Source organism: Macrobrachium nipponense, chromosome 39 (assembly GCF_015104395.2).
Source record: "Macrobrachium nipponense isolate FS-2020 chromosome 39, ASM1510439v2, whole genome shotgun sequence".
NCBI lineage: Eukaryota > Metazoa > Arthropoda > Malacostraca > Decapoda > Palaemonidae > Macrobrachium > Macrobrachium nipponense.
The window spans coordinates 43102159-43115157 of record NC_061099.1 but is presented as its reverse complement, the minus strand read 5'-3'; the positions used below and the strand labels follow the sequence as shown (position 1 = coordinate 43115157).

Below are 12999 nucleotides of genomic sequence, written 5' to 3'. Positions count from 1 at the left end.
AAAAGTTGTAGATAAATATAAGCAACAAAATTAATATATTCAATTTTTACATGTTTTGGACTGTAAAGGTATTTTGTAATTTCGGTTAGGTTTGTGACCGTGTGATATCCGATAATCGTGGATTATCTCTTTTAATTTTCACCCTTTTGACAATTAACCATCTGGTATTCTTGATCTTGTTTTGTACCTGAGACCTTTCTCTCCAATTGTATTTCATTAACTCCTTGACAATGTCTGAGTAAAGACGAAAGCGCTTGGATTTCTGACTATCATTTTCCTGTGGTGTATTGCTATATATATATATATATATATATATATATATATATATATATATATATATATATACATATATATATACATATATATATATATATATATATATATTATATATATATATATATATATATCTTGCCGAGAGAGAGAGAGAGAGAGAGAGACGATGACGAGAGAGAGAGAAGGAGAGAAGAGAAGAAGAGAGAGAGAGAGAGAGAGAGAGAGAGAGAGAGAGAATATTATTATCTATCGTTTTGTTATCTTTGCAAAACACAGATCTTTTGGAGAGAGAGAGTTTTATCTATCGTTGTGTTATCTTTGCAAAACAACTCTTTTGTAGCATCGGTGTTGAAATGCTTCAGACCCTAAAAACTTACTTACGCTCTCTTGTGTGTGTATGTGTATGCATTTATCCACGACTCGGAAGTGGAGTTATCCGCCCATAGGCCGACATTTCTACTTGTGGCTTGGTCTGTTTGTTACTATATATAAAAAAAAGATAACGACAATTGTGTTCATTGATTTCATCATCATGAGACTGATTGTGTTGCCAATACGTTCTTTATAACGATAAATTGTTGCTTTTGTTAGTAGGGTCTAGTGTGTTTTAAGTATTGATTCGTATATGTTCAAACTGGTTTATACATTTATTGTGTTTCGCGTTCGCATACCTATATACTTCTTTTATTATTGTTTGTTTAGAAATGTGCACACTGACCCACTTTTTCGTGGGTTGCTCCAGGAGCAAGGGCTGTGCTGGCATAAAGATATGATAATCTAACACGAATTATCTTTCCCTTCGGCTGTGCTCAGTGTGTCAGTTCCCCGAGTCAAATGACACCAAGGGCGCGCGCGTTTGCTCTCGTATCTTCTTCTTAAGTGCTTATCTACGCAAGAACAATTATATTAACCACCAAACCTAGTTAGTTTCGGTCGTCTGTTTTCTAATACTAAATATAATATGAAAATTGCGTAGGTGATAGATTGAAACTCGCCGATGTTTACACTTTCGTCGAATTTCTGGAATGTTTTGAAAGTTGAAGTTCCCGGTCTCTCGACTCGAAATCGCCTCGATGACGTAAGTCTTGAGAAAATCGTACATCACCGAAATTATCTCCCATCGCGGATCTTAAAGCAGTTAGATCGACTTGGACCCCACTACGCAATAATACTCAAGTCAAACCGGGTGACTGGCGACGGACATAGCGATTCCTAACAAACTGGAACACGCGTTCCCGACATCGTCTGCTCGCCCGAGGAATGCTGGAACCTCAATGACGACATAGTAAGTCTGAGTCGGACGGCCGGTGTCGCTTTTCTACCCAAGATCTCGATTAACCCTTGAGTGCCCGGGACTGTGACGAAGTGCCCTCGCCATGGCGTTATGTCTGCGCTGCGTCAAGTTCGGCATCGGGGGGCGGCTGGCGGCCAATAATCCCGGCTGTCGGGTCATCGTCGGAGTGTCCGAAACTTCGTCTTCAACCCCGAGAGCCACTCGGTGTGTCCGCAGTGTCGCAGTCACCAGTCCGAATATTATCCAGGTCTGTTGTGCAAGTCGTGTATACTAATTTACCGTAATTTGTCATGTATTCACGTATGGTTGGGTTCAGTGGCATACGGAGGGGACTGGTGGTTTTGGGGGGAGCTTGGGAGGGGGACCACCCTAAGGGGAGGTTTGTAGTATGACTTTATGTAATCCTCTATTAACGATCAATATCTTTATATTACCCATTAAAAATTGACGTTCAGAAACGTAGACATAAACTATTTGATATATGACATAAAATATGTCAAATCATTGGGTCTAAAGTAGGCTAGGAAGGGGGTGGGGCCAAACCCCCCTACCCAGGTTAGGTCAAGGCGAAATGCCCTCGGTTAGGTTAGGGTACATTAGGGGAAACAACCGAGTGGACTAGCTGACCAAGTCTTGCCCGCGTGTGGATCCACCCTCCGAAAAAGTACTTTAACACGTCCTGACAATGGAGATGGGTACCAGTCAAGAGTCATCGGTGGTGGGAGCAACACCTCGAGACCTCTACTCTCCATTCTAAGTAAGCAAAAGAAAAGTACTTTTTTCGGAAGGTGGATCAACAAGCGGGCAAGACTGTATCAGCTAGTACACTCGGTTGTTTCCCCATTAGATTTTGTGGCAGTTATTAGGTAGGGGAAAAAATAGGGTAAAATACCGCATGGTACAGGGGTGGACCATGTACGATCAATGTGTACAACCCCCAAAAAAGTACATTATAACGCGTCCTGACATCGGAGATGGGCATCAGACGCGACTTGTTGTTGGTGAGAAACGGAGCTAAAGACCTCTACTCCGGTGTCAGGACGCGTTATAATGTACTAGGGTAGAACACCACGGCAGGCCAACCCTCATCATGGTGGACGGGTCTTATTCACTCGATATTTAATTGGTGAAACAAGAATACAATTGCAACTCTAAGCATACCATTTAAAAGACTGAAGTTTCGTCAACATAATGTGATATATGAAAGCCCCATACGAACTAAAATAAGCATGTGAGCTCTTCGTAAAATAGGTATGTTTTCAAGGCAGTTTTGAAATCCAATATGGCGGCTACGTTTTGCATGGAAGGTTCTCATCAGTGACGGCCACCATCTTTCCCCAGCCTTCCCAGCACTCATTTGAACAATGTTAGCGTAGATATGTAACGTTTATTGATCTTACTCAAGATTGCAGTTGTAATCAGCACAATAAAACAACATTTGTTCATGAAACTTACCTGACAGATATATATATAGCTGTATTCTCCGAAGTCCGACAGAATTTCAAAACTCGCGGCACACGCAGTGGGCGGCCAGGTGGTAGTACCCATTCCCGCCGCTGGGAGGCGGATATCAGGAACCATTCCCATTTTCTATTCATATTTTTTTCTGTCGCCGGTCGGTAAACACCTGTTTACAGACCTCCGCCCAGGATGTTTGGATTTGACTCGTTATAAGTATCTGGATTGACTTTTGGTTTTGACTCTGGATTGTTGGATTGGCATACGCGATAGTGGACTGTTTTTGGATTTTGGATTGGCTTTTCTATGAACGTGATGTCGGGATCAAGTTCAGTGAGCTTCAGAGTGTGTGTGAGAAGTGATTGCAAGGTGAGGCTACCGAAATCATCGGTAGACCCCCACACAGTATGTATGGGGTGTAGGGGGCATGTTTGTTTGCTGGTTGATCGTTGCATTGAATGCAAAAGTTTGACTGAGGATGAATGGAAGGTGTATGAATCCTATCGGCGTAAGTTGGAGCGCGATAGGATCAGGAGGTCTTCCTCCAAGAGCGGTTCTACGAAAGGTAAGGGAAGTAACATTTCTCCTATTTTAACACCAGTAGAATTTGCTTCACCTAATCCTGTGTTGTTGCCTGAGGGCCCTAGTTCTGTGTCTGGAGAAGGTAATGCCCTTTCTCTGATTCTAGAGTCTTTACGCACTCTAGAGTCCAAAGTGTTGGCCCTTGAAAACGGCTCGAGTAAAGTGTGTGATCGTGCCCCTAGTGTTGTGGAGGGGGCGTCAGATCGGCCCCATAATGCCTCTAGGTCTAGACCTCTGTCGGACTCCCAGAACTCAGGGAGTGGGCATGTCGAAAGCCGCAAGAGGGTTACGGGGGCTCCCCACCGATCTGGCGTCCCTTCGGCAGGACCTGTTGCTACTTCCCAGGCTGCCAAGGAGCGTGCTCAGGCTCGCATCCTTAAGGACTGTTTTTCGTCCTCCGAGGCGCCCTCCCCGCGCAAGGGGTGGAGCGCTCGGAGAGACTCGCGTCCGTTGAAAAGGACTTTTCCTAGGGAGGACGCTTTACGTCCCCTCTCTCCGCTATCGTTGCGGTCTTCGCCTGCGTCGTATGACTCGTTTCCTCCACAGAAGAGAGGTAGGACGTCGTCCGAGGACGACGCTGAGAAGCGCTTCTCTCGCGCCTCGGAGAGGCAGGTTGCTGTACCTGTGAGAAGGAAGGAGGCGTCCCCCCGCCCCTCGTCTTCTCGCAGGCGCAGCCCTTCACCTCCTCTCGGTTCTTCACCAACGAAGAGTATTCTTGTGTCGCTTCAAGACCAATTGTCGGCCTTAATGGCTCAGAAGGACTCGCCCAGCAGCAGTTGAGCCTAAACGAAGGAAGGACGCTAGACTGCCTGTCAAGAGGACGAGGCAGTCTCCTTCTCCGTCTCCTCGTTCGTCTCTGTCTCCGCCCGCATGTCAGGACGCCTTGGAGGACGCTTTTGAAGACGCTCGGCAGGACGCTTTTGAAGACGCTCGTCGGGATGTTTTGCTTGACGCTTTGCCTGTGGAGAAGGCTTTCGAGAGCGCCCAGAAGGACGCTTTGAAAGCGAAAGCTGGACGCTTGAGCGTAAAACGTAAGGACGCTCCTCGAGAGAGACTAAGAGTAGCCTCTCTTGACGCGCAGCGCGGTCAGGACGCTCTTTGTGGTTCGAGCTCTAAGGATCGACAGAAGGTCGGTCGCTTTGAAGAGGCTGATATTAGTCATCCTCGAAAGCCTTTGTTGAAGGCTAGACCCGTTGGGCGCACGCCCTCGCCAGAGGTTCAATCTCCTTTGCCTCTTCGGGAGGAAGGAGAGCTTAGTAGTCCGGCGGACTCAGTTGAGGAAGAACAGCCGTCAGTTTCGTCGGTTTCCGACTACAAGGTGCTGGTTCGTCTTTTACGTTCTTCGTTTGGTGAGAAGTTCCAGCCTGCAGCTCCCAAGTCTCCACCCTCTCAGTTTTCGTCTTCGAAGTCGTGCAAGGTTCCGGAGGTGGTGGAGATGAAGACTTCCTTGTCCACTAAGAGAGCGTTCAAGAAGTTGCAGGATTGGATGGAACGTCGGAAGGATCAGGGGAAGTCGACTTTCGCCCTTCCGCCTTCAAGACTCAGTGGGAGAGGCGGCATTTGGTATGAGACCAAAGCTGAAGTAGGAGTTAAGATCCCGTCGTCTTCCCAAGGGGACTTTGCTAGTCTGGTAGACGCCCAGAAGAGATCTCTTTTATCGACCGCTAAGATTTCATGGACACCAACGGAGATTGACCATCACATGAAAGGTCTGTTAAGGACTCTGGAAGTCTTTAACTTCCTAGACTGGTGCGAAGGAGTCCTGGATCTTCAAACTAGGAGTCCTGATTCTTTGAGTCTGGGGGAGCTGTCCAATGTGTTGTCTTGCATGGACAAGGCCGTCAGGGATGGTTCGGAAGAGTTAGTGTCTCATTTCGGCACTGCTTTCCTCAAGAAGAGAGCGCTTTTCTGCAATTTTACAGCGAGGTCTGTTTCTGCATCGCAGAAAGCGGAGCTTCTCTTTGCACCTCTTTCGAGCCATCTCTTCCCCCAGGCTATGGTAAGGGACCTGGCAGTGAGCCTACAAGAGAAGGCTACCCAGGACCTCTTGGCCCAGTCTTCAAGACGTCCCGCAGTCCCTACCACGTCGTCGTCTGGACGACCTCCTAGGAAGGTTAAACCCTTTCGTAGCGCTCCTCCCTCGAGAGCTGCTCCTCGAGGGAGAGGACTTGCAAGAGAAGGAGGCTTCCTTCAAACCTAAATCCTCTAAGTGAGAAGAAAGTCCTTCAGATGCCGGTCGGAGCCAGGCTAAAGTTCTTTGCGGGGCGTGGAGAGAGAGATACAGATGCGTGGTCCTCAAGATATGTGGACAGGGGTTACAAGATCCCCTTTGTGGACCCTCCTCCTCTTTCTACGACTCCCAGAGATCTTTCCCCGTCGTATCAAGGGGAGAAACATCAGGTTCTTTTAGATCTTTTGGATCAAATGATCAAGAAAAGAGCGGTGGAGCAGGTCTTAGACCTGGGGTCACCAGGATATTACAACAGACTTTTCCTGGTACCAAAGCAGTCGTCGGGGTGGCGTCCAGTCTTGGACGTAAGCAGCCTGAATCTTTTTCGTAGAAAAGAAAAAATTCAAGATGGAAACACCTTCAGTCGGTTCTAGGCGCCTTAAGACCGGGCGACTGATGGTGTCCTTGGACCTACAGGACGCATACCTTCACGTGCCTATCCACCCTCTTTCAAGAAGAATTTCTGAGGTTTATGCTAAGGGACAAAGTTTGGCAATTCCGAGCTCTTTGTTTCGGTTTAAGCACGGCTCCGATGGTATTTACCATGCTCATGAAAAACGTAGCGAGATGGTTACATTCTGCAGGAATAAGAGTGTCCCTGTATCTCGACGATTGGCTGATCAGAGCATCGTCAGAAGAAAGGTCGTCTGAAGGACCTTCACTTCACGTTGGCCTTGGCGAAGTCCCTGGGACTTCTGGTCAACCTCGAAAAGTCGCATCTGACCCCACACAGTCCATCGTGTATCTGGGGATTCAGATGGATTCAGTGGCTTTTCGAGCGTTTTCCGTCCCAGGAACGACAGCTGCAAGGCTTAGAGAGAGTTTCGGCCTTCCTGGGGAAGGAAGCTTGCTCGGCGAGGGAGTGGATGAGTCTGCTGGGGACCATTTTCCTCGCTGGAAAAGTTTGTTTCCCTGGGAAGACTACACCTCAGACCTCTCCAGTTTTTCTTAGCAGACGAATGGAGAGTCAGAGAGGATCTGAATGCGACCCTTTTCATCACCAAATCGGTGAAGAACCATGTAAAGATGTGGTTAGATCCTCGGAAGTTTCGAGAGGGGTTGTCCCTAAAGCTTCTGAGCCCAGACCTAGTGTTGTTTTCCGACGCCTCGGTGTCGGGATGTGGAGCAACACTGGGAGGGGGAGGAAGTGTCAGGCACCTGGAGGGGGTAACAGGTGTCCTGGCACATCAATGTGAAGGAACTAGCGGCGGTTTTTCTGGCGCTACAGTTCTTCCAACAAAAGGTTGCAGAGAAAGTAGTCCAAGTCAACTCGGACAACACCACAGCCCTTGCGTACCTAAAGAAGCAGGGAGGTACACACTCCCGTCCTCTTTTTTATTTAGCGAGGGAGATTCTGCTGTGGGCAGATGCGAGACGGATAAGGATCCTGACGAGATTTATCGCAGGAGTCCAGAACGTCAGAGCAGACCTTCTCAGCCGACAGGATCAGATCCTGCCGACGGAATGGACGTTGCACCAGGACGTCTGTCGAGAGCTCTGGAGACTGTGGGGGTGTCCGTTAGTCGACCTATTTGTGACGTCGAGAACAAAGAGGTTGCCTCTTTATTGCTCCCCTGTGCTGGATCCGGGAGCAGTCGCTATAGACGCTCTGCTCTGGGACTGGACGAACCGGGACTTGTATGCCTTCCCGCCATTCAAGATCATGGGGGAAGTAGTAAGGAAGTTCGCCGGCATCGGAGGGGACGAGGTTGACCCTGTCGCCCCGATGTGGCCCGCGAAGGAAATGGTTCACGGAGGTAATGTCCTTCATCATAGACTTTCCGAGGACGTTGCCCTGGAGGAAAGATCTACTCAGACAGCCCCACTTCGCAAGATATCACCGAAACCTCTCCGCTCTGGGTCTGACTGCGTTCAGACTATCGAAAAGTTGGCCAGAGCGAGAGGTTTTTCTAAAGCAGCTGCAAAGGCGATCGCCAATGCTAGGAGAACTTCCTCGAGAGCTGTTTACCAGTCGAAGTGGGCTTCCTTCAGGGCATGGTGTAGAAAGGAGGGAATTTCCTCTTCCACTACCTCTGTGAGCCAGATAGCCGATTTCCTGCTATTTTTAAGAAATGTGCAGAAGCTGGCTGTCCCGACCATCAAGGGATATAAGAGTATGCTGTCAGCAGTCTTCCGACACAGAGGACTAGACCTGTCTGACAACAGAGATCTTCACGATCTCCTGAGATCTTTTGAGACATCCAAGATTCCTCAGGCGAGGCCTCCTTCTTGGAACTTGGATTTAGTCCTTAGACTGTTAATGTCGAGTCCTTTCGAACCTCTACATGAAGCGTCTCTTAGGAACTTGACGAAGAAGGCTCTTTTCCTAACTGCTCTGGCGACGGCGAAGAGAGTTAGCGAAATTCAAGCCATTTGTAAGCGAGTGGGCTTCAAAGGTGACCAATGCGGTCTGCTCTTTGAGTCCCACTTTCTTAGCAAAGAATGAAAACCCGTCGAACCCTTGGCCAAGGAGCTTTGAAATTAAGGGTATGACAAGCCTTGTGGGCCAAGAACCTGAGAGAGTCCTGTGCCCTGTCAGGGCTCTAAAGTTTTATGTCCACAAGACTAAGGAAGTACGAGGTCCCTCAGATAATCTCTGGTGTTCGGTTAAACGGCCCGATATACCATTATCCAAGAATGCCTTGGCGTTCTTTCTGAGGGACGTCATTAAAGAGGCTCATTCGTCTTACCCACAGATCGATTTGAGCCTCTTGCGAGTGAAAGCTCACGAGGTCAGAGCTGTCGCAACCTCGCTTGCCTTCCAAAGGAACATGCGATCAAGGACATCCTTGACGCCACCTTTTGGACGGAGCCAATTCAGTATTCGCCTCACACTACTTGAGAGATGTGAGAACGATATACGAGGACTGTGTTCTCTTGGGCCCATACGGTTTCTGCAGACACAGTCTTGGGGGCTGAAGGTAGCTCTCTCCTATCCCTTAGTTAGTTTCCAGGTTAGTTTTTAGTTGTTGTGTTTTTTGGTTGTGGTGAGGCTTTGGTGAAGACCTCCCATCTCTTAGCTAGTGTTCAGGGGGTCTTGGATAGTTGGTCAGGTGGTGGTCAGTTGCTTCGTTGCCCTCATTTGTATGGCTCTATGCTCTTGTCACATTGAGGTCACGTCCCCGTTGACAGAGCATCCAGAGCGCACCAGCACTACAGGTCTCCACCTGGCTGGCAACTCTGATTAAGCACAAGCAGGCTGAAGTGACAGTAATCACAGAGTCTACTTTGCTAACAGGTGAGGAACCAAGGTGTATATCATCTACTTAATTTAAGTTTCCTACAAATCCTATTCTGTCTCTTCCCACCATCCGAAGGTGGGATTCAGCTATATATATATCTGTCAGGTAAGTTTCATGAACAAAATGTTATTGTTATAATACAATTAAGTTTGTTCATACTTACCTGGCAGATATATATAATTAAGTGCCCACCCACCTCCCCTCAGGAGACAGTGGCACTGATAAAATATGAATAGAAAATGGGAATGGTTCCTGATATCCGCCTCCCAGCGGCGGGAATGGGTACTACCACCTGGCCGCCCACTGCGTGTGCCGCGAGTTTTGAAATTCTGTCGGACTTCGGAGAATACAGCTATATATATATCTGCCAGGTAAGTATGAACAAACTTAATTGTATTATAACAATAACATTTTTGTTGCCTATATTAGTGGAAGTATGAAACTTGTTATTCCCGGGGTTATGGTTGGAACTGAATTCATTCTTACCTTGTAATCGGTGGTTTTTATCCTTACTGCCATCACAACTGAAACTCCACAGTGCTTATTTGATTGTAATTATACACATTTTGGTCTTAATTCACTCCACAGTGCACTTGAACCACGCTGTGGTTCCTGGTTCCTAAGCACTCACTCCGCAAACACAGTTACGAGCAGCAGACGACAACACTGATTATGAGATGCAAAGCTTTATTCCCTTAATTGTTTACTTTACTCAATATTTAGTTTAACTTTACTTCAAAATGTTTATTTAATTCATGTCTATTTATCCCTTTTCCCTTTTTTGGCAACCAAATTAACCCCCAAAAATTACAAATGTTTCGGAATGTATAACTTACGAAGCAGACGACGTGGAGGAAAAATGACTCATCGTTGCCAATCTAGTGGAGCGTCACACATACGCCGATGCATTTACAAACTTGTTTCGATGAATTCTAGTTGTCATAGTAATGCAGTAATGATAAAATTGCTGTAATATGTACGTATATATAATACAAATAGATACGCTAATTTCACTTATTTCCCCGGTTTTGTGTAAGTCTTTATACCTAGTTGGAGGGTAAACACATACCAATTGACAACACTGATAAACAATTGAAGAGCGCAAAACGCCGCAAAGAATGCCGTAGTCCCCTTGAACAAGTGCTGGTAAGAGGTTGGGTTTACGATTGTTGTGATGAAAGTGCCCCAGCGTCTATGGGTACAAGTGGTGTGCAGATTTAGCACAGGAAATGGGAAGTTTGTTGACACAAGCGACTCCGTAAACATCAAGATGGCATCAATCTTCGAAACGTTTTTAGTTGTAAGTAAAAATTTCTAAAGCGTTTTGGTGAGATTTCCACTGCCGTAGCCACCCTTTTCAGTACCCTCTGTTTAAATCTTAAAATTTGGCCTTAATTTCTAACTTTGGAGAAAATACTTACTTCGAAAGGAGAGTAGAGGTCTTTAGCTCCGTTTCTCACCAACAAGAAGTCGCGACTGATGCCCATCTCTGGTGTCAGGACGCGTTATAATGTACTATTTCGGAGGGTGGCAAGCATTGATTGTAGGTGGCCTGTTTGGCCTGCCGTGGTGATTTACCCTATTCTTGGGGTTGTACACATTGATCGTACATGGTCCACCCCTGTACCATGCGGTTTTTTACCTTATATACCTAGGTACCCCCAATCGGCAGTCTCCGTGTTTTGATAATTTTAAGGATCGTTATCTTTCAGGCATGCCCAGAGAGTGAGCTTCCAAATCCGTTTCCGCCCAGCAGTTTCGGGAGCACTGTAGAGAAGCAGCAGCAGATGTTTGATTTGGGTTCGTCTGTTGGGCAAAATCCTCTGCTCTCTCACGAATCTGAGGAATTGTCTCTTTATTCCGAGAACCAGGTAGGTTTCTTATTTTTTACCAGATACGAAATGTTTGTTATTTTACGCAATCCTAATTATAAACAACCGAGTGGACTGGCCGGGCACCTTAACCGTGTTCAGACCCACCTTCAGAAAAAGTACTTCCACGACATATGACTCGAGAGTGGTGCCCATCTCTGGTGTCAGGATGTGTTTAGTACTTATTCTTTAGGTTGGTACGAACGCGGTTAAGGTGGCCGCAGCTGGCCCCCTCGGTTGTTTACCCCAAGTATTTTTTTATCCAGGAAAATTGCCAAATGGTTTTTTTTTTTTTTCATATGAATAGTCCCATAGTTGGTGTTGAAATGCAAGAGCTTTTATGGTTTTATTTCTATTCTGAAATTTCAATGGAAACCTTAATCTTGTAGTTCTAATTATCAGAGCATGGAAAAGTCATTAAAAATGGATGACGTTATATACGGAGTTAAATTGAACCATATTGCATATAAATACTAGTTATTTATCTTGGCACATAAAAAGCAACATCTAAATGAAGGTCAGTGCTCACGTATTGGGTTGTATTATTTTTTTTCACTAGATTTGTCATTTTACCTCTTTATTGATTATTTTACAAGTTTTTTTTTTTTAACTACTTCCAAATCTTGTCAATAACACTTTTAAAAAATAAGCAAAACCTGCAGGTATTAACAAAACCAGTGAAAATGGTATGAGCATGGCATCTGACTAATCTTGCCCATTTTCCTTTCAATATGTCTTGAGGTGGCAAAATTCTTTTTAATCATAATTTTTGGGATTATGTATGTCAGAACAAGCAAGGGCGGAACTTGGTCTGGCATGGGTGATAGACTTGGAGAAGGGAGTTATATAAAACAAATAAAAAATGCATGAAGTTTCTTCAAGTTTCTTCAGCGCAATCAAGTTTTCTTTACAATGTATAATTCTGTCTAAAACCATCAACTATGACTGGCAGCTCTCCAGTTGCTCACCAAATGCAGTAGATGGGGGTGCGTCCCATGGCTCTGGAAATCCCTGCCAGGTATACGATCCATGTCTAACTTCAACCTTAAAAAAAAGCTACGGAGGCTAGAGGGTTGCAATTTGGTATGTTTGATGATTGGAGGGTGAATGATCCATCCAAATATGTACCAGTTTGCAGCCCTCTAGCCTCATTAGCTTTTTCTTAGATCTGATGGCGGCTTGATGCACAAACAAAGCCAACACAATTTGTTTTACAGAAAACTCAAAAGAGAGAGAGGGTAATTTTCATATTGTTCTGGTATACACACACAAGATATAAAGATAGCAAACTATTGTACATATTTGTAGTAAGTAGTTGATAAAATGACAAATGCATGATGAGGAGCCATGCATAAAATGAAAAATGCAGAAAGTAATGCCAGCATAGTTTTGCATTATTTTATCATTTATTAAGTGCCTGAAGCCTCTCCCAAGCATCCAGATATTCTTTCTAATGATAACTGTTCCATTTTCTTTTGTCTCAAGCACTGCCCAAAATCTCCCAAACTTACTCGAAGGTACCTCTAGCTATATTAGGACCTTTCGAAGGTCACCTCTAGCTATATTAGGACCTTTTGACCTGAATAAGTTTATGTCTTAAGAAGCTGACATGCTGATTCTTTTATCTAAATAGTAAAAACGTACTCTGTATGTCATTAGATTTAACTCTGAAATAGAATTTGCTCATTCAGCAAGGTGGAAATTATTAGATAAGTAGCAAAACTGTCCAGTATCAACCTAGTTTATAGTACATGTACAGAATATAAATCTTAACTGCAAAAAAGAAGTATTAAACACATACATATTAACTTGTGAGACACTGGTGCTGAAGGTATGAAACAAAATTTTCCTTTTGAAATTAACGACCAAGAAAAGTATCTCCCAGCAATGATCTAAACTATAATTGGCATTGCTAGGAAAAAAGATGCTGCTAGTTTAAGCTACCCTGGTTACAAGACTTATTATTCAGACAATGAAATGCATAGACAAAAACTATTCAACCAGGTCTGGACTTGTAACGTTTGGTAAGGATCATAATTAATTGTATCT

At 45.1% G+C, this 12999-nt stretch overlaps 1 protein-coding gene across 2 annotated transcripts in view; it reads left to right on the top strand.

The window, feature by feature from the left end:
* Positions 1–1092: 1092 nt before the first annotated feature.
* LOC135210323 (uncharacterized) overlaps positions 1093–12999 on the top strand; it is a 42101-nt gene continuing 30194 nt past the window's right edge. The window contains exons 1-2 of one of the 2 annotated variants that reach the window (XM_064243207.1): positions 1093–1814; positions 10792–10950. In XM_064243207.1, coding sequence (XP_064099277.1) covers positions 1650–1814; positions 10792–10950 — 324 coding nt within the window. In that variant the 5' untranslated portion in view covers positions 1093–1649. The remainder of the gene's footprint in view (positions 1815–10791; positions 10951–12999) is intronic. The other variant, XM_064243206.1, reaches the window with a different exon arrangement.